The sequence below is a fragment of the Hemiscyllium ocellatum genome, chromosome 3 (genome assembly GCF_020745735.1).
Source record: "Hemiscyllium ocellatum isolate sHemOce1 chromosome 3, sHemOce1.pat.X.cur, whole genome shotgun sequence".
Classification (NCBI taxonomy): Eukaryota; Metazoa; Chordata; class Chondrichthyes; order Orectolobiformes; family Hemiscylliidae; genus Hemiscyllium; species Hemiscyllium ocellatum.
The window spans coordinates 63,266,515-63,286,335 of NC_083403.1; the positions used below are offsets into that span (position 1 = coordinate 63,266,515).

At 41.3% G+C, this 19,821-nt stretch overlaps 1 protein-coding gene across 1 annotated transcript in view; it reads right to left on the bottom strand.

Moving 5' to 3' along the window:
• The window catches only part of pbk (PDZ binding kinase), a 34,060-nt gene that overhangs the window by 5,357 nt on the left and 8,882 nt on the right, over positions 1 to 19,821 (bottom strand). The window contains exons 2-7 of the mRNA XM_060821035.1: positions 13,777 to 13,877; positions 10,649 to 10,766; positions 9,441 to 9,540; positions 8,077 to 8,219; positions 6,950 to 7,119; positions 2,093 to 2,222 (exon numbers count right to left, since the gene is read on the bottom strand). Of these exons, the coding sequence (XP_060677018.1) occupies positions 2,093 to 2,222; positions 6,950 to 7,119; positions 8,077 to 8,219; positions 9,441 to 9,540; positions 10,649 to 10,718 (613 nt within the window). The 5' untranslated portion in view covers positions 10,719 to 10,766; positions 13,777 to 13,877. The remainder of the gene's footprint in view (positions 1 to 2,092; positions 2,223 to 6,949; positions 7,120 to 8,076; positions 8,220 to 9,440; positions 9,541 to 10,648; positions 10,767 to 13,776; positions 13,878 to 19,821) is intronic.

The window sequence follows — 19,821 nt, forward strand, 5'->3', positions numbered from 1 at the left end:
TCTGTATGCCTTTGCTCCCCACCTACTCATGCATCTGTCCAGCGCATCTTAAGTGAATCTACCGTGCCTGTGTCTACTACCTCTGCTGGCAACACGTTCCAGGCACCTACCACCCTCTGTGGAAAGTACTTGCCACATGTATCTCCCTTAAACGTTTCACCTCTCACCTTGAAAGCGTGACCTCTCATTATTGAATCCTTCACCTTGGGAAAAAGCTTATCTCTACTTATCCTGTCTATACCCTTCATGATTTTGTAGACATCAATCAGGTCCCCCCTCAATCACCTTTTTTCTAATGAAAAGAATCCTAACCGACTCAACCTCTCTTCGTAGCTAGCACCTTCCATACCAGGCAACATCCTCGTAAACCTCTGCACTCTCTTAAAAAACGTCCACATCCTTTTGGTAATGTGGCGACCAGAACTGAACACAGTATTCTAAATGTGGCCGAGCTAATATCTTGTACAATTTTAACATGACCTGCCAGCTCTTATAGTCAATACCCCATCTGATGGAAGCAAGCATACCATATACCTTCTTGATCACTGTATCCATCTGTGCAGCAGGATACAATGGGCCTGAACTCCCAGATCTCTCTGCTCATCAACTTTTCCCAAGGCTCTTCCGTTTACTATGTAATTTGCTCTAGAATTAGACTTCCCAAAATGCATCATCTCACATTTGCCTGGATTGAACTCCATCTGCCACTTCTCCGTTCAACTCTATCCTATATTCTTTGACAGTCCCCTATGCTTTCTGCTACTCCACCAATCTTCGTGTCATCTGCAAACCTGCTAATCATACCAACAGTGCCCTCTTCCAGATCATTTATGTATATCACAAACATCAATGGCCCAAACACTGACCCCTGTGGAAAACCACTGGTCACCTTTCTCCATTTCGAGAAACTCCCTTCAAATATTACTCTGTCTCCTGTTGCTCAACCAGTTCTTTATTCACTTAGCTAGAACACCCTGCACACCATGTAACTTCACTTTCAATTATGTGAAAATACATGATTGCATTGAGAACACAAAATTTGAAAAAAGGAGAAAAGATGCAACTAGACAAGTATTAAAATTTGCCACATTTAACAAAAATGTCATTGTGATGAAACACTCCTGATGAATCATTTTAAGTTAATATCATTAACTTAAGTCATTGGATGGATGTATTGATTCACTGATTTAGAATATTATTGACTGAAAGTGATCTTTCAAACCAAAAGGACATGGTTACAACAGCAGAAAAATAATGCATTTACAAAGAATGCTAGCTGCTTAAATGGAGTAACCAAATCTACAACACTTTTAAAGAGATGTCACATACCCAGTTTCCGGAGCAAAATATATTGGATTTGAATAGTCAAAGAAACTGTCTAGAGTCCCAAACCTTTGCTTTCCCTTTCTCCAAAATCTCTTTCAATCTACTAGAAGACCTCACCACCTCAGATTCTTAAAAGGAAAAATTTGAATCACTATTCCCAGAGAGAATATGACCAGCCATAACTGATCAAGGGAGAACCTCCAGTACCAATAGCTTGTGTGGAAAGTGACTTTGGCTGCAGAGCAGCATTCAGACAATTTGAATAATTCTACTTTCTGAACATAACTGTATTTGAACAATAACAGAGATTGCTGGAAAAGCTCAACAGTTCTGAGGAAGGGTCACGAGACCTGAAACATTAACTTTGATTTCTCTGCACAGGTGCTGCCAGACCTGTTGAACTTTTTCAGCAATCTCTATTTTTGTTTCTGATTTACAGCGTCCAAAGTGCTTTCGGTTTTTATTTTGTATCTGAACAAGGTTCTTTAAAATAAACATAGCAAATTTTACATCTTTGCCCTTGCAGAATGTTGTAAGATTTTAAGCAGCACAATATGGTCTTTTACAGTAAAACTAATTCTTCACGTGTTAATTCAAGGAGCCTTGCAAACTGGCTTTTGATACAGTCTAATATTTATGATTAGCAATATCAGTTGCCTTTAAAATTCATACACTGTTGTGGTAGTGGAGGAGTGGGACAAGAAAAATAATTAGTCCATCCTGCTAATTTATTTCTACCAATGTTGATAAGGGAACTGTCACATACCTTGCATGTTTTCATCTAATTTGAGTGAAACACCAACGTCACAGATCTTAATGGTCTGAAAATCTCCTTTAATGACGATATTACAAGATTTGATATCTCCATGCAAGATTCTTTTCTCATTATGCAGATACTGAAAGTTTCAAAAGTAAATAAGTATTTAAGAGTAATAATTCTGCAGAAATGCACTTATCAGTGTAAGAATGTAGTATTAAAATGTTGCTAGTGAAATAAAAACAGGCAGAGGTTGAGAATTCTCGAAGTAAACTACTTTTGATGTTGCTACTGAACACAGAAATCTCAATGTTTATTCTTTTTAAAATGAAATATTTTAATAAATTGCCAATATGCAAGGCTGTAGGAAGAAAGATGATGCAACATATTAACGCAAAAAATCAAAATGATTAAATGTAAACCTCATCTACCTCATGAAATAGGCAGATCTGCAAAGGTACCTTAGCTAAACACACAGCAGCTGTATGATATAGCAGCCAATCATCTTGAAGTGGAGCAAAAACACATTATTTTTGCAAATTTAGTGGCTGTGTTAGAAAAATATATACAATGAAAAATGCAGAACAAATGATGAATGGTAATGAAATGGTTTGATAATAGCTACATTAGTAAAGGGAAGGGATGAGCAAGTTGAGTAATAATTTACAAAACAGATAATTAACTAGGAACTGCTCCTGGACATGTCAGTACTATTTTTAAACTGCATTGGCAAAAGGTCATTGCGGAAAACACAAAAATGAATTAGGAAGCTAAAATGTATGGATAACATTGACTTAAGACTATACTGGAATTGCATGTTTCATAAACTAGTTTTAATCATTATATTATGATCATAATATTTATAATGCCACAGTCTGGTACAGAATTGTGAATTTTATGAAATCCAGTACTATTACTTTCCTTTATCCATCATGAGACAGATATTTTATACTTCCCTATCAATCTGTTCAGAGAGGTTATTCCAGATTTCCTGAGCTGTGGGAAACCTTAAACCGAGATCTTCTGGCTCAAAGATAGAGTCACTACCACTGTGACACAACAATCCTATAGACTTTTCAAATCCCATCAGTAACATTTTGTCCATTAATCTAATTGAAGACATACTCTTATCTATATCTTGACACTTTAATCAGCTTAGTCACAAAAGGATATATTAGTATAGCATTCATTTACTCAATTAATAACATCAGCAACCTTAATCCAAAAAATTTTTATTTTAGAAAAGTAAGTTGGAACTGTAATTTAAGATGTATGATTTAAATATATTTTAATATCATTTATTTTGGATATATGAATATTGAGCTAGTGACATAAGGGTTTTAGGTGTCTGAAGGGATTTTATGTTTAATTTGCAAGTATTTCTACAGCTGGTGTTTTCTTTTAAAACAAACTATTAGAAACAATTCCTGAAGAATAAAATGGTTTTGTTTACATTGAGAGAGTTTACAAGCAAATGAAGCAAAGAGTGTTGTGCACTAGTTTTTCAGATAGAAAGTTCTGGGGTTTTTTTGTACTCAACAGAAACATGCACACCTTGAGAGAAAAAAAAAGTTTCAGTTTGGAGAAGTTTGCAGACATCTTGGTTGAAGCTTGATGTGTAAAACAGTTGCTTCTGAGTTTTAAGACCGTTAAGAAATTGGTTACCTCAGTGCAAGGAGGTTAGTTTAAAACTTGCAGACCAAACCCTGAAAGGATTATTTAAGACTGAGAAAATCTAAATTGCACAAAGATGCAAGACTAACAGATTCTCAAGATAGGAATTGAACCCAAGTTAAACTCAGCTCCATAGATGTAAAACAGGAGAAATTTCTCTCTGGTGAGAATACTTTAAAAGGCTGTTGCAATTGATACTGTTACAGTTAATAGGATTGTATTTTATTGTCTATTAAATTTGTATTATACCGAAATAGATTGGTTTATTCTGTTCTTCTTCACATCATTTGCATTAGAAAGCTTCTGTTTTATTGTCAAACTCAAATGTACAGCATCGAATGTTTATGTTTCAGTGAAAGAGCACCTTATCAAAACAAAGATAAAACCCTATCAAGCCAAATTTTAGTCTGGGATTGACTCACCTCGTAATATCATCAGCTGGTATTATAACAGCTAACATTTGCTAGTCCTTATTTTAAAACATAAATTTGTTCCGAAAAATGGGTAAATTAGCTAAGACCTGATTTATTAGGTATGCACAAGTACTACACAATGATAGTAGTGAGCCTTCCTGAATATTTATTTTAATAATTACTTAAGTATTAAAATAATCAGGCAAAAACAAGCATGTAACTTTGAACTAGAACAAGGGGATCAGACTGGCTACAGATGGCAGCATTTCATCCTGTAAAACATAACTGCAGCAGCAACTGGAGTTTTACAATAATTTTGCCATGGTGTGGACATTTATTTCTGGCAGCAGCTTTTCCATGAGCAAACTCATTGATTTCAACTGTTTAATTTCACCCCTCCTAAAACTTTGCACTTCCTTAAACTTTAATCTCTTGTGTATTCCTCACTGAACGATTGGCAGCCAGACATTTAGCTCTGATCAATCATTTCTCCTGATGTCTCTATTTTTGCCTGTGCAAATTGTGCCTTCAACACCATTGTTGTTCATATGAACTTGAAAAATAATTTGATAAGTTACCACAGAATAGCAAAACAGAAGCCGATGATATTCAAGAGCATGCTACATGAGTATAAAAGTAGGAAAGTGAGAAGTTGGAGAATAGCAGTGACAATTATTTTACAAGTTGGAACGAGGTACATGACAACATATCCGAGGGATGCAGTTAACCTAACGTTCTACTTGATATACATTCAGTAATCGGGGCATAATTGCAAAGTTTGTTGCTGCCATGAAACTTGGAAAGATTGTTAACAATGAGAAAAGGAATGAGCCTCAGATTTGTGAAATGGGCAAACACAGAAGTTCTAATAGCTTTCATGCAGTAAGGAGAAACGGTTTCCAGTGACAGCAGATGAGTAACTAAAGGCACACATTTCAGATAATTGGTGTAAAAAAGAAATAGTGTATTCCCAAATGCACTGTCCAAAAGGAAGTAGATTAAAAGATAAACTTTCAAAAGGAAATTGAGTAAGTATTTGAAAAGGAAAAAAAATGCAACAGTATGGTGAAAGAGTAGGCATTCAATAATGTAATATGGGAGGGCAAGGGGTTGTGGAAGAAACTATGTGGTTTTACCATCGTAGTGAACCCTACACTTATGCAAGGTATGGATATGCCACCTACAAACTGGTGCTGAGAACTGGCCACAAAATTATTCTCTCAAATAAATGCTCGAGTACTTTAACCAGTACATTGGATGTGGGACGACAATGACTGGCAGCATTAATGAGCCTTTGTAAAACTAATCTAAAAAAAATTGAAAAAGAGACAAACTCTCAACTATTTGGAGTTATACCTAAAATAAAGGAAGAGATCTGTTACTGTTGGAGACCAATCATCTCAGCTCAATAAGATCACTGCAGAGGTTTCTCAGGTAGTATCCCAGACAGAAATAGCTTCAAATTGCTTCATTGAATTTGGTCCTTAAGGTCAAAGTGGAGCTGTTAATTGCTGCCGTGTTGCCAGTTCCAGTCCCAACTCTTTATAATGAAACAAATACTCCATACCTACTTGCATCAAAATCTGGACATTCAGGCTTGGAGTGACAGTTGGTCAATAACATTTATGCCATCTAAGTACAAGGCAATGACTATCCCAAACAAATGAAAAGTATAACTATCTCCCCTCTATGTTCAACAATATAACCATATCTATGTCCTCAAGTATCCACACCCGGGGGAAATCACCATTCATCTGAAAATTAACTGGACTAGCCAGATAAATAACATGGCTACAAAAGCAGGTAATGGGCTATGAATTATCAACAAAATATCTTGCCTAAGACCCCTAAACCTGCCCACCATCTACAAAACAACAAGTAAGTAATACAATTAAACACTCCACTCATCTCAAGGAGTGCAGCTTCAACATTTCTGATAGATGGAGTATTCCCATTTAACCGCATAGACGGAATATTAGAATTCAACAATAATTTTCAATCCACTATGAAACTTAAAGCCACATTGCGCAAGAAAAGTATCCGTTTATTTGACACCAATATTTAAATTGGGACAAGACCACAAACATAGGTTGGCCACTAAGGTTTGATTTCCCCAAAATAACTGATACCCCTATACAGGAAAGGTCATTACCGTAAACACCTTCCACAGATTGTTGAGATCACAGCTAATTAATTTCCATTGTATATGTATAAAACTAAAAGATTTTAATTAGCCAGTTATAGCTGTATTTATTGCATCTCAGATCTTAAATCTTAGAATTAAATTTAACTATTTATGCAATGTTTATTACTATAGCATTCATTACATAATTCCTCATTTGGTAGCGCCTGAATATAAGCAGATGGAATATAGAGATTGAATATTCATTTGAAAGGTAACAAATCCTATGTTTCCTGACTCCCAGTTATCTTTGTTGACAGACTTTTAAAAATTATTTTCCAGCTGCAGTTTCCCTCTTCCTCTTTGCATCTTTTTTCTACTTCCCCTCCAGACCCTAAAATCCCTTCAGACCCTAAAATCCCTTCACATTTACTTTCTTCCTCCGAACCCCATAACAATTATTTCTCCCATCCAGAACATCAATGTTACATCCCTGTCACTTGTTCAAAATTGTGGAACTTCTTCCCTAACAATGTCACATAACTGTAGCAATTCAAAAAGGCAATTCATCATCTTCCCCAGAGAAAGTGGAACTGGGCAATAAATATTGGCCAAATACATTACGCATATATCTCAAATGAATACTTAACAAAATACCTTTAATCCATAAGCTACATGCAGAGCTACTTTCAGGATGGTAGAAGCAGGAAAAGGTTCTTTGCCATTTTCCTTCCTTTCTTCTATCAAATCATTCAAAGACTTCTCTCCTCCAAACTCCATAGCTAGACACTGAGTACCATCATTTGCTTTAGTAAAAGCTCTGTACCCTGCGGACAGAAGGTATCAAGTTAAAACTGCTACAGTTTCTTAGAAGTGTAAAGATGAGACTAATCCTTACTTTAAAAAAGTAAAACGGCAAGTTTACATCTGCAACCTCTCCATTAGTTGCCACTGTTTTGTTTTACTAGAATTTAGGTAAAATGGAGCTGTATAAAACAAGCAATGGCATATCCATTCAAAAGCTAACATAACCATTGTTTGTACGTAATAGTAACTGTGCTGAGGAAGAAATTCAGTACCAGAGATATTTTTCAAACAGAAGTGAGTGTTTTGTGGGAAAAGTTTCAATCAAGCCTTTCAACAGCAAATTTGATAATTATCTCGAGAAAGAAATATGAAGCTACAGGTAAAAAGCTAAGTAGTAGAATCAGGTGAACTACTCTTGCAGACAGCTGGCACACACATGACAGGCCAAAAGGCTTTCCTGTGCCATAATTATTCAACAATTTCAAGTTGTTTGCGATGGCAGTGATAGAAGGATTATAGCTGGATCAGAATTCCTTGCTTCTCTCTAGAATGAATTCGTTAACATCCATTTAACTACGTAAATTGGATCTCCAGTTAGAGTTTTATCCATAAGAAAATCAATAATATTTTGGACACTACAAAGTTTAATTTTTGTTAGTAGTCCAAGCATAGATGTGGAAGCACTTCACCCAATTAAAACTGTAGGCATCACTTCAAATTATAGGTGACAACCAGTGCAGATTCAGATTCAATCAGACCAGTGCTGTTTGATATAAATGGAGGAATGTACTTTGATATTATTTTGAGACAGACGTGTGAAAAGACAAGTACAATGTGCAATACTAACGAGAACTATATAATTCAAATTTTTTTGTGGCATAAATATTAGTGAGTGACAGTTGATTTAAAAAAAAATTACTTAGGTTCATATTGTGCTTTCTCAGATTTTTCTACATTAAACATGTAAACAAACCTACCAACAATATTTGGATGCTCAATATCTTTCAGCAGTTTGGCTTCTTGCTGAAGTCGCTTTAAGTAAATATTTTGCTGCTCTGTATTACACTTGGCATTAATTTTTTTCACAGCCCATGGAGAACTTGATTTGCCTGTGGGGGATCTAAAAACAATATTTTTTGCAAAATAGCATGACTGCAATATCACTAAATTACATTATTGTACTCCAATTCAATGATAATACTGGAGTCATGCAGGGACAAATCTTTTTCATGTTATGAATACCATATGTTTTCACAGGTTTAGTTGCTTATTATCAGTTTCATAGAATCCCTACAGTGCAAATAGAGGCCATTCAGCCCATCAAGGCTGCAGTGACCCTATGTAGAGCATTCCACCCTGCACCCTATCACAATAATCCCACATTTTACCACGGGTAATCTACCTAGCCTACACATCCTTGAACACTACGGGTCAATTTAGCATGGTTATAACCCGCACATCTTTGAATTGTGGGAGGAAACCAGAGTTGTGCAGATACAGGAAGAATGTGCAAACTCCAATCAGACAGTCACCAACAGCTGGAATCAACACCTGGTCCCTAGTAATATGAGGCAGCAGCGTTAACCACTGAGCTGCCTCATGATGGGAAAAAAGTCATAGCACATCTTATGTTGCCAATACTTAATCAGGCAGTAATAGCCTCAACAGCTCCCAAATTGATTTTGGAAATCACTAATAGCAATAAGAAGATAACCAAGGTATTGAAAAAGAACAAACTATGTACCAGATTTTCATACTAAATAATGATGTTTTATGTGAAGCTATCAAGGCTCATGGAATTCATAGAAAATTGGCCAAGCATCTCAAAATTTAAAAATACGATGTGATCAACAAACAATACTCCATGTGAGGGTACAGTAACAAGTGACATTTTGCAAGGTTTGGAATTCTTTTTAAGCTATTCATAAAGCACCAAAGCAATATCACCTAACTATGATCTAAGTCATTTGTAATAACTGCTCAGTAGTCAAACCATCAAAGCTGCAATTATATCAAGTCTGGTGTGAGAAAGAATTCTTTTCAATATACATTTTGGACATTGTGCGATATAACACAAAGAAAACAAAAAAAATAAGAACAGGATCCTTAAGGACAATTGTCAAGACTTTCAGAAGTCCAACAACTACAAAAACTAAACTTGACAACATTGGATCTACAAGAAACCAGGTTGCATGAATCTATTGTATGACCACAATAGTTATTTCTACTATTGGTGTCTGAATCATAAACTTGCATTTGGAGAATGCAATCAAATGTGAATCACAAGGAATAATGAATTTAATTAAGTTGTCAAAAAATTTCACAAAACTCAATGACTAACCTTTTCATGAGGTAAACATTAACTCCAGTGCCATAGCCTAACTTCTTCATGAAGGGAGAAGCAGGAATGACCAAAGATTTATGATTCTCATTCCAAGAACCTGTCAGTATTTCAAATAGAGATTATAAAGAGTTTACTTCATTTGTGTATATCTGAGACCTTGTGCTGAAATTTCACATTTATTGTGCATTACTATAATATTGATCAAAAGCACATTAAATTGCAAGTGCCTGTTAAGTACTTAAACTACTTTGCACCAACAAAATAAATCAAGAGTAATCTCTGAGAAGCACTTTGTAAATTCTGGAACTAATTGCTTTTGTTCAGCTACAGAAATTGACTACCAATTTAAAACATTCCGAAAATAGCAACTCATGACAACCCAAATAATTCTCATGATTTGGAGATGCCAGTGTTGGACTGGGGTGTACAAAGTTAAAAATCACACAACACCAGGTTATAGTCCAACAGGTTTAATTGGAAGCACACTAGCTTTCAGAGCTATGCTCCTTCATCCACTATCACCTGATGAAGGACCGTCGCTCCGAAAGCTAGTGCGCTTCCAATTAAATCTGTTGGACTATAACCTGGTGTTGTGTGATTTTTAACCAAATAATTCTCGACCTACTTTGGAAACTGCTTTAGTGAGTTGATTTCAGCCATATAAAAAGTAAAAGCTCAGTTTTATCATGATTTTAGTAAGAATTTGAAAATGACTTCTAAATAGAATAGCTTTCATTTGCGTGGAACATTTTAACCATGTCAGAACATCCTGAAAACAATTTACTCCCAGTTGTCTGTTTTATGAAGTGTAGCTACTGCAGTAGTCAATTTGAACACTGAAAAGCTCTCAGACAGCATTGCAATACTGATGAGGGGCAAATACTGGCCAGGGCAGCAGGGTTAACTGCTCGATGCTGTGCAATGAAATGGGGTCTTTTAGATCCACCTGAGAGCATCGATAAGACATCAATTAAGCACCTCCAACAATGCAGAACTGGCCTATAATTTTGTGCTCAAATGCATGAAAGAAATTTGAAACAACTAAATTCTTACTGAGGTAAGAGTGCTAATGGAACCACAGCTGACAACTTCAAAGTTATAGTGTACAAGATTATCTAACTTATCACAGTCTTCTCTAGAGTGTCTTCAGAACTAGAGAGATAAATTTGACTAAATCCACTTCACACAATTCAGTCAGCTCATACCTGATTGTTTCTTTTTACTTTCCTGCTCGCAAGGAGATTTGAAAAGGCAAGGTTTATCCATATTTTCCATTCCCAACTAGAAGCTTCCCAAAAACAGGATTTGCAAACCTTCAAAATACTTCAAAAGAAAAAGAATTTAGAAAGCTGTTTGCTACTGTTTGAAATTTCTAATCCTACAAAATCTGAATGAAGAAATCACTGGGAATATCACTAGATAGGTTTGTCCTGCACTCTCCACCTCAACTTAACTCTTTGCCCTGTAAGAGTTGAAAATGACACTATAGGAGCAACATGACAAATAGGTCCTTGCTGAAAGATGGAGGGGGTATGTATGCCTGACTATGTTGGAGTCGGAGGGTGGGGGGGGGGGGGGGGGGGGGGTCCTGAATGATGGGATTAATGAACATAAATAATTGAACAAGAAGGTAGTGGGGAGGAGTTTTGATGATAGTCAGTAGCACAGCATGGAAACAGACCCTTTGATCAACATGTCCATGCCGACCAGATATCCTAAACTAATCTAGTCCCATTTGTGAGCACTTGACCCAGATCCCTGTAAACCCTTCTGAATCATGTACCCTTTTAAATGCTGTAATTGTACCAGCCTCCACCACATCCTCTGGCACCTCATTCCATACATGCACCATCCTCTATATGAAAAAGTTGCCCTTTGGATCCCTTTTAAATTTGTCCCCCTCTCACCTTACACCTATGCCCTCTACATCTGGACTCCCCCACTCCAGAGAAAATACCTTGTCTATTTACTGTCATGATTTTATAAACCTCTAAAAGATTACCCCCCTCAGCCTCCAATGCTCCAGGGAAAACAGCCTCAGCGTGGACAGCCTCTACCTGTAGCTCAAACCCTCCAACCCTGACAACACCCTTGCAAACCTTTTCTGAACTCTTTCAAGTTTCACAACATCCTTCTCATAGGAGAGAGACCAGAATTGCGTACAGTATTCCAACAGTGGCCTAACCAATGTCCTGTACAGCCACAACATGACCTCCCAACTCCTATACTCAAAGCTCTGACCAATAAAGAAAGCATACTAAATGCCTTGTTCACTATCCTATCTATCTACCTGAGACTCCACTTTCAAGGAACTGTGAACCTGCACTCCAAGGTCTATTCAGCAACACTCCCCAGGATCTTACCATTAAGTGTAGAAGTCTTCCCCTGATTTGTCTTTGCAAAATGCAGCACCTCACATTTTTCTAAATTAAACTCCATTTGCCACTCCTCAGCCCATTGGCCTATCTGATCAAGATCCTGTTGTAATCTGAGGTAACCTTCTTCGCTGTCCACTACACCTCCGGTGGCACAATGGTTAGCACTGCTGCCTCACAGCACCTGAGACCCGGGTTCAATTCCCGACTCAGGTGACTGACTGTGTGGAGTTTGCACGTTCTCCCCGTGTCTGCGTGGGTTTCCTCCGGGTGCTCCGGTTTCCTCCCACAGTCCAAAGATGTGCGGGTCAGGTGAATTGGCCATGCTAAATTGTCCGTAGTGTTAGGTAAGGGGTAAATGTAGGGGTATGGGTGGGTTTCGCTTCGGCGGGTCGGTGTGGACTTGTTGGGCCAAAGGGCCTGTTTCCACACTGTAAGTCTAATCCAAAACCTCCAATTTTGGTGTCAGCTGCTTGAATTCTTTAACTGAGAGAGAAGTACAAGCTTTATGTGGAGATAAGCTGACAATCAGCCATGACCTTATTGGATAGTGGAGCGACCCAAGGGGTCAACTAATTCAGGTATGCTCCTGTTTCTTATATTTTAATAGAGGTACCTGAAAATTTACAATCTGGAAGACAGAGTTCATACTCTTAATTGTTTACATTCTGAGCCATTAGAGTTATAAAACGTATTGATAGAATAGCTGAGGGATGAGAGCCTGTGTGGAGAGATAGAAAAAGAGAATCAAAAATGGAAATGAAGTATAGAAAAACAGAAAAGAAAAATGAAAGAAAGTGGAAATAAGGGTTAGTAGCAAATTGGGCCACGTACAAAATGTGTAAAAACATTTAAAGTTTGAAGCAACAGCGTAAATAATTGTAAGGTCATACGCTATGATTACAATACCAGAAATAAGGCTGCAAGGTAACCAAGGCTAAGAACTGAACAACGAAGGATATTCAATCTTTAGGAACATAAGAACATCACAAGCGAGGAACAGCTAATTCAGTTCCTTAGGCCTGCTCCATCATTTAACCCGATCACGGCTGATCTCATCTTGGCCTCAGCTCCACTTTGCTGCCTATTCCTTGCAACTGTTTAAACCATTACAAATTAAAAATCTGTCTATCCCCTCCTCAAAAGGTATTCAGTATTCCAGCATCCACCACACTTTGGGCTAGTGAATTCCAGCAATTCAATGCACTTTCAGAAATCACTTCTCCTCACAACTTTTAAATCTGACCCCACCCTAAGCCTAAAACAATGACCTAATTTTAGATTGCCCCATAAGAGGAAGCATCCTTTTTATGTCAACACTATCAATTTTCTTTAGCATCTTACATACCTCAATTAGGTCTGCCCTTATCTGTCTGCAATAATCATAGGCTAATATTGCTCAATCACTCATGCGAAAGCCTGTCATCTCTGGAATTAAGGCAATTACATCAAGAAAGAGGATCAAAACTGTGCATAGTACCAAAGAGGCAGTCTCATCAACACCTGGCACATTGTGACAGCACCGCCTTACTTTTATACTCCATTCCATTAATAATAAATGTCAAAATTCAATTTGCCCTCCTTATTACCTGCTGTACCTGTATACTAGTTTTCAGTAACTCATACACAAAGTCACCCAATCCCTCTGCACCAAAACGTTTTGAAACTTTGGAAGGAAGGACAGGCATAAGGAAATAAAGGTGGGATAGCTTTGTTAGTGTAAGATTAAACTGGCACAAAAATGAGAAAGGACTTAGCGCAGGATTTCTAGCTGCAGATTCAGGAGTGAAGAAACAACAAAGGGCAGAAAACATCGGTCAGATTAGCCTCTAGGACACCAACAGTAGTGATAAGTTAGGGGACGGCAGTAAACAGGTATTTAAAGATGAATCCAACAAGAATGCCACAGTAATTATTACTGACTTTAATCCTCATATACATTGAACAAACCACATTACCAATAACGTGACAGGTGACCTCCTGAAGTGCGTATAAGATTGTTTTTTCAGACAAGTATGTTGAGGAACTTTGTAGGAAACCGGCTACTTTAAATTTGTTTCTGTGCAATGAGAAAGAAGTTAATTAATAATCTTGCAACAAGAGATATTTAATGCCATCTTTAACAGAAGAGACTCTATCCATCTTCCCTTGAAATTCAATGGCCTTAGCAATACACAATCCCCTATTAACAACGTGGAGGTTACCACTGACCAGAAAGCTGACACAATAACTACTGCGGCTACAAGAGTAGGGCAGTGGCTAGGAACCTTGCGAGTAATTCACCACCTAACTCCTAAAACTTTATCACCATCTATAAGATACAAGTCAGAAGTAGAAGGAAATACTCCCTACTCATCTGGATCAGTGCAGCTCCAAAAATGCTCTGACACCATCCAAGGTAAAGCAACTCACTTGATTGGCAACACATCCCTAAATATCAAAAATGATCACACTACCAAAGGACTTTGCCATGATCAACTTAGTAGCAATTGGCAATTAGCATGCAAGTAAATCAACAGGAACATTAAGCACAAGATCTGTCTTTGTAAAGTTAATAGAAAAGCAGCTCAAATCAACTGTCAACTTGTACTGATTCATAATTGACTAGCCGTGACTTTTTTTTCCACTCATTTGTGGGATTTTGGTATCACTGGCATGCCAGCATTTATTGCCCATTCCTAGTTGCCCTTGAGAAGGTGGTGGTGAGCTGTCTTCTTGAAGCACTGCAGTCCACCTGCTGTCAGTTGATCCACAATGCCATTATGGGGGGAATTTACAGGATTTTGATCCAGCAATAGTGAAGGAATAGCAATATAAGCCAGAATGGTGAGTGTCTTGGAGGGGAACTTACAGGTAGCGGTGTTCCCATGTATTTGCTGCCCTTATCTTTCTAGACGGAAATGGTCATGGGTTTGGAAGGTGGTTGTCTGAGGATCTTTGATGAATCTCTGCAGTGCATCTGATTTACACAGTGATGACTGCCATTCCTGTTGTTAAATTAACAGCAATCTCTGTAGTAGCTTTGCTGAAGACAATAATATTTTTTAAAAGGTATTAAACAGTTTCAAAGTTTAATTTCTTTTAAGTAAAACTGTTTCTATATAAACTTGCCCAACTTTAAAGAATACCACTTTAATTTCATTTAATTGTGTAGAATGGGTCTCCAGTTTAAAATTAATCTTTCCAGCCTCAGATTTGCATTAAATTTATACATGTATAAAGAAAAACAGTTATACATGCATGTTTGATGGCAATATCAATTTAGGTGGTACAGTAAATAAAGCAGTAAAACATGGGAGCAATTATAAAGCGACATTGACAAATTTGTACAGAGGGCAAATGAGATGAATGAAATTCAATGTGAAGTGAGAGGTCACTCAGAGATCAAAAAAGATCCAAAGTATTTTCTAAATGGAGCAAAACTAAGTGTCTAAAGACAATCAAAAACCCACGTCTAAAAACCACAAAGTTAATGGGCAAGTAGAAAAAAAGGCCAACGTTGTTGTTATCATCTCACAACTATCTTCAGCTCACATTAGATCCAACTGGCAGCGGTCATTCCTAGAGTGGTGCTTAGTTATTATTTTCTCCCTCTTGTTGAGTTTATTTTTGAAGGGCGTGAATACTTTAAAACCTAACGCTGATTGGCTGAATGTTGCGTATATCAAACACTGTAAATGAAACCTAACCGCGCCCAAGCAGAAAATTACATTCACCCCTTGTCTGCCAAAACTCCACTCTCACTTTCCTGCTGGAAACTGGAAAACTCAGAAAAGGATATGGGATTGGTACTGAGGTGCAAGATACTGCAAACTGCATCACCAGCCACACCTGCGCCACGGCCACCCATGCACACAGAGACACACATTGTCCCCCTACTCCAACAGAAGTCATGATTTGGAGATGCCGGTGTTGGACTGGGGTGTACAAAGTTAAAAATCACACAACACCAGGTTATAGTCCAACAGGTTTAATTGGAAGCACACTAGCTTTCGGAGCAACGCTCCTTCATCAGGTAATTGTGGAGGGCTCGATCGTAACAGAATTTATAGCAAAAATTTGCAGTGTGATGTAACTGAAATTATACATTGAAAAATTGATTGTCTGTTAAGCCTTTCGTCTGTTAGAATACAGTGATAGTGTCACTTCTTTCACGTGTAAATCACAAAACCTTTTTTTTAAAAAGTTGCATTCTCGGGTTAGATGTTAACAATGGTGATAGCTAGATAATATGTTGAAGGTGTTAGCCCCTTGTGTTCTCTATCTATGACCTGATGTTTAGATTGATTCTAATCTAAAAAGTGAGATAACAGTGTTTTACATAAATTCATGCAGTTTTTGAGCTCAGAGTTCTACCTGAATGTATGCAGGTACATTCGCCCACGCCCCAACCCCCCACTCCGACACAGACATAGACACACACACACGCCCACTCCGACACAGACAAGCAAACACCGTTCCCCCTCACTCCAACACAGACAGGCATACCCCTGACCCTGCCACTCCAACACAGGCAGACACCCACACCCCTCCCGCCACTCTGAAAAAGGCATTCACACGCGCGCACCTCCGCCACAGGCAGACACACACACACGCCCCGCCCGCCGCTCCGACACGGGCAGACCCACTCATACCCCTCCCGCCGCTCCGACACGGGCAGACCCACGCATACCCCTCCCGCCGCTCCGACACGGGCAGACCCACGCATACCCCTCCCGCCGCTCCGACACGGGCAGACACACACACACACCCGCCACTCCGACACAGGCAGACCCACACAGCCCCGCCACTCCGACACAGGCAGACCCACACAGCCCCGCCACTCCGACACAGGCAGACCCACACAGCCCCGCCACTCCGACACAGGCAGACCCACACAGCCCCGCCACTCCGACACAGGCAGACCCACACAGCCCCGCCACTCCGACACAGGCAGACACACGCACACCCCTCCCGCCACTGTCACAGGCAGACACACGCACACCCCTCCCGCCACAGGCAGACACAAGCACACCCCTCCTGTCACTCCAACACAGGCAGAAACACACAGCCTTGCCGATCCGACATAGACAGGCACACACACGCTCCCCCCCAACTCAAACAGGCACACACGCCCACCCTCCCATGGACAGACACCCACCTACCCTGACATGGACAGACACACACCCCCTACCCCGACATGGACAGACACACACAACCCTCCACTCCGACTCGGGCAGACATCCCCATTCCCCTCCTCCATGGGAAAGACACCCCCACCCCCAATCCCCCTCCACTCCGACAGGCGCAGACACCCCACCTCCCCCCCCCCCACTCCGACACCCGTAGTCACCCCCAACTCCCACCAATCCGATAGGCGCACACACCCCACCCCTCCCTCCACTCCGACAGGCGCAGACACCCCACGCCCCCCACCCTCACATGCAGGCTGACACACACCCTCACCCCCCCCACCACTCCAATACACACACACACACACACCCCTACTCTGACACAGACAGAGACACATACACCCCCACTCCAACACAGACACCCACACACAGACTACACACCCCCCACTCTGATAGACTGACACACACAGACAACCCCCCACAAACTGACACACACAACCCCCCCAACTCCTACACAGACTGACACACACAGACAGACACCCACCCTGCTCCAGCACAGACTGAATCACACGCCCCCACTCCCACACATAGACCCCCACCCCCACTACAACACAGGCACCCACACACAGATCCACCCCACTCCGACACAGACTGACACACACATACCCCCCAACCCCAACACAGACTCACACACACACACGCCCTACTCTGACACAGGCAGCCACACACAGAACCCCCTCCCAACTATGACACAGGCACCCACACACAAATACTCCTCCACTCCGACACAGACACCCAGCCCCTACTCCAACACAGGCAGCCACACACAGTCACCCCACACACAGACCAAACCCCCACTCCGACAGACACCCATATGCCCTCTATTCCGATACAGGCTGACACACACAGACACCCCCCTACTCCGACACAGGCTGACACATACAGATCCCCCCCACTCTGATGCAAGCTGACACACCCCCTACTCAAACATAGACACCCATACTTAGAACCCCCCAACTCTGACACAGGCACCCACACCCTCCCCTACTCTGACACAGACTGACACATACACACGCGCAGATAAGACTCCCCCACCCCGACACAAACTGACACACACACACACCCTACTCACTCAGACACCCACACACAGAAACCAGGGACTCCAACGCAGGCACCCACACACAGACCCCCCGCCCCAACTCTGACGCAGGCACCCACACAGAGACCACCCCTCAACACCGAGACAGACTTACACACACACAGAAACCCTTCCACAGATACACAGGCAACCACACACAGACTACATACATTCTGGATTAGTGGTGCTGGAAGAGCACAGCAGTTCAGGCAACACTCAAATTGCAGCGAAATCGACGTTTTGGGCAAAAGCCCTTCATCAGGAATAAAGGGTAGAGCAAGGAGGAAAACTTCTTCAAGTCAGGCATCCTTGCAAGAGGATTAGCAGTAGTGTTAAAATCAACGAGTTAAAAACAATGATTGCAGATGCTGGAAACCAGATTCTGGATTAGTGGTGCTGGAAGAGCACAGCAGTTCAGGCAGCATCCAAAGTGCAGTGAAATCGACGTTTCAGGCCCACCCCCACTCCGACACACCCTTCTTAGACATAGGCACCCACACATAGAAACACCGTACTCCAATGCAGGCACCCATACACAGACATCCCCGACTCCGACACAGGCACCCATACACAGATCCCGCCCCTCATTCCGAAAGAGGCACCCTCAACAGACCCCGCCCCTCATTCCGAAAGAGGCACCCAAACACAGACCATACCCCAATTTCGAAAAAGGCACCGACACACAGACCCTGCCCCTCATTCCGAAAAAGGCACCCACTTACTCCAACACAAACTGACACACACATCCTCACTCCGACACAGGCACCCACACACACCCCCACCCGCCAACTCCGACAAGCACACACACACAGAACCCCCCCAACCCAACTCCAACACAGACTGACAGACTGACACACACACACACACACACACACACACACACACACACACACCTTCTGCTCCAACATAGGCACCCACACACAGACATACCCCCCACCCCAACTCCGACACAGGCACCCACACAGAGATCTCTCTCCACCAGCCCCAACTCCGACACAGGCACCCACACACAGACCTTCCCGCCCCCACCCCAACTCCAACACAGGCACAGGCACCCGCACAGAAACCTCTCTCCACCAGCCCCAACTCCGACACAGGCACCCACACACAGACCTCCACACCACTCCGAAAAAGGCACCCACACACAGACAACCCCATTTTGAAAATGGCACCAACACAGACCCCGCCCCCACTCGAAAAAAGGCACCCACATAGACTCCATCCCCCTACTCCGACACATGCTGACACACACATCTCCTCCCCAACTCCGACACGAGCAACCACACACACAACTCCTCTACTCCCAACACAGGCACCCACACACAGATCCCCCGCCCCCTATTCAGACATAGGCACCCACACACAGACCTTCCCCTCCCATCCCAACTCCAACACAGGCACCCACACACAGACTCCCACACTACTCCAAAAAAGGCACCCACACACAGACACCCCTGATTCTCTGAAAATGGAACCAACACAGACCCAACCCCTTCACTCCACAAAAAGCACCCACACAGAGACTCCGCCCTCTACTCAGAGCAGGCACTCACACACAGACCCTGCCCCCCCACTCCGACACAGGCTGACACACACAGACTCCGCCACCTACTCCGACCCAGGCACACACACACAGACCTCCCCCCCAAAACCCCAACTCCAACACAGGCACCACACACAGATCTCCCCCTCCCACTCCAACTCCAACACAGGCACCCACACAGAGACCTCTCTCCACCAGCCCCAACTCTGAT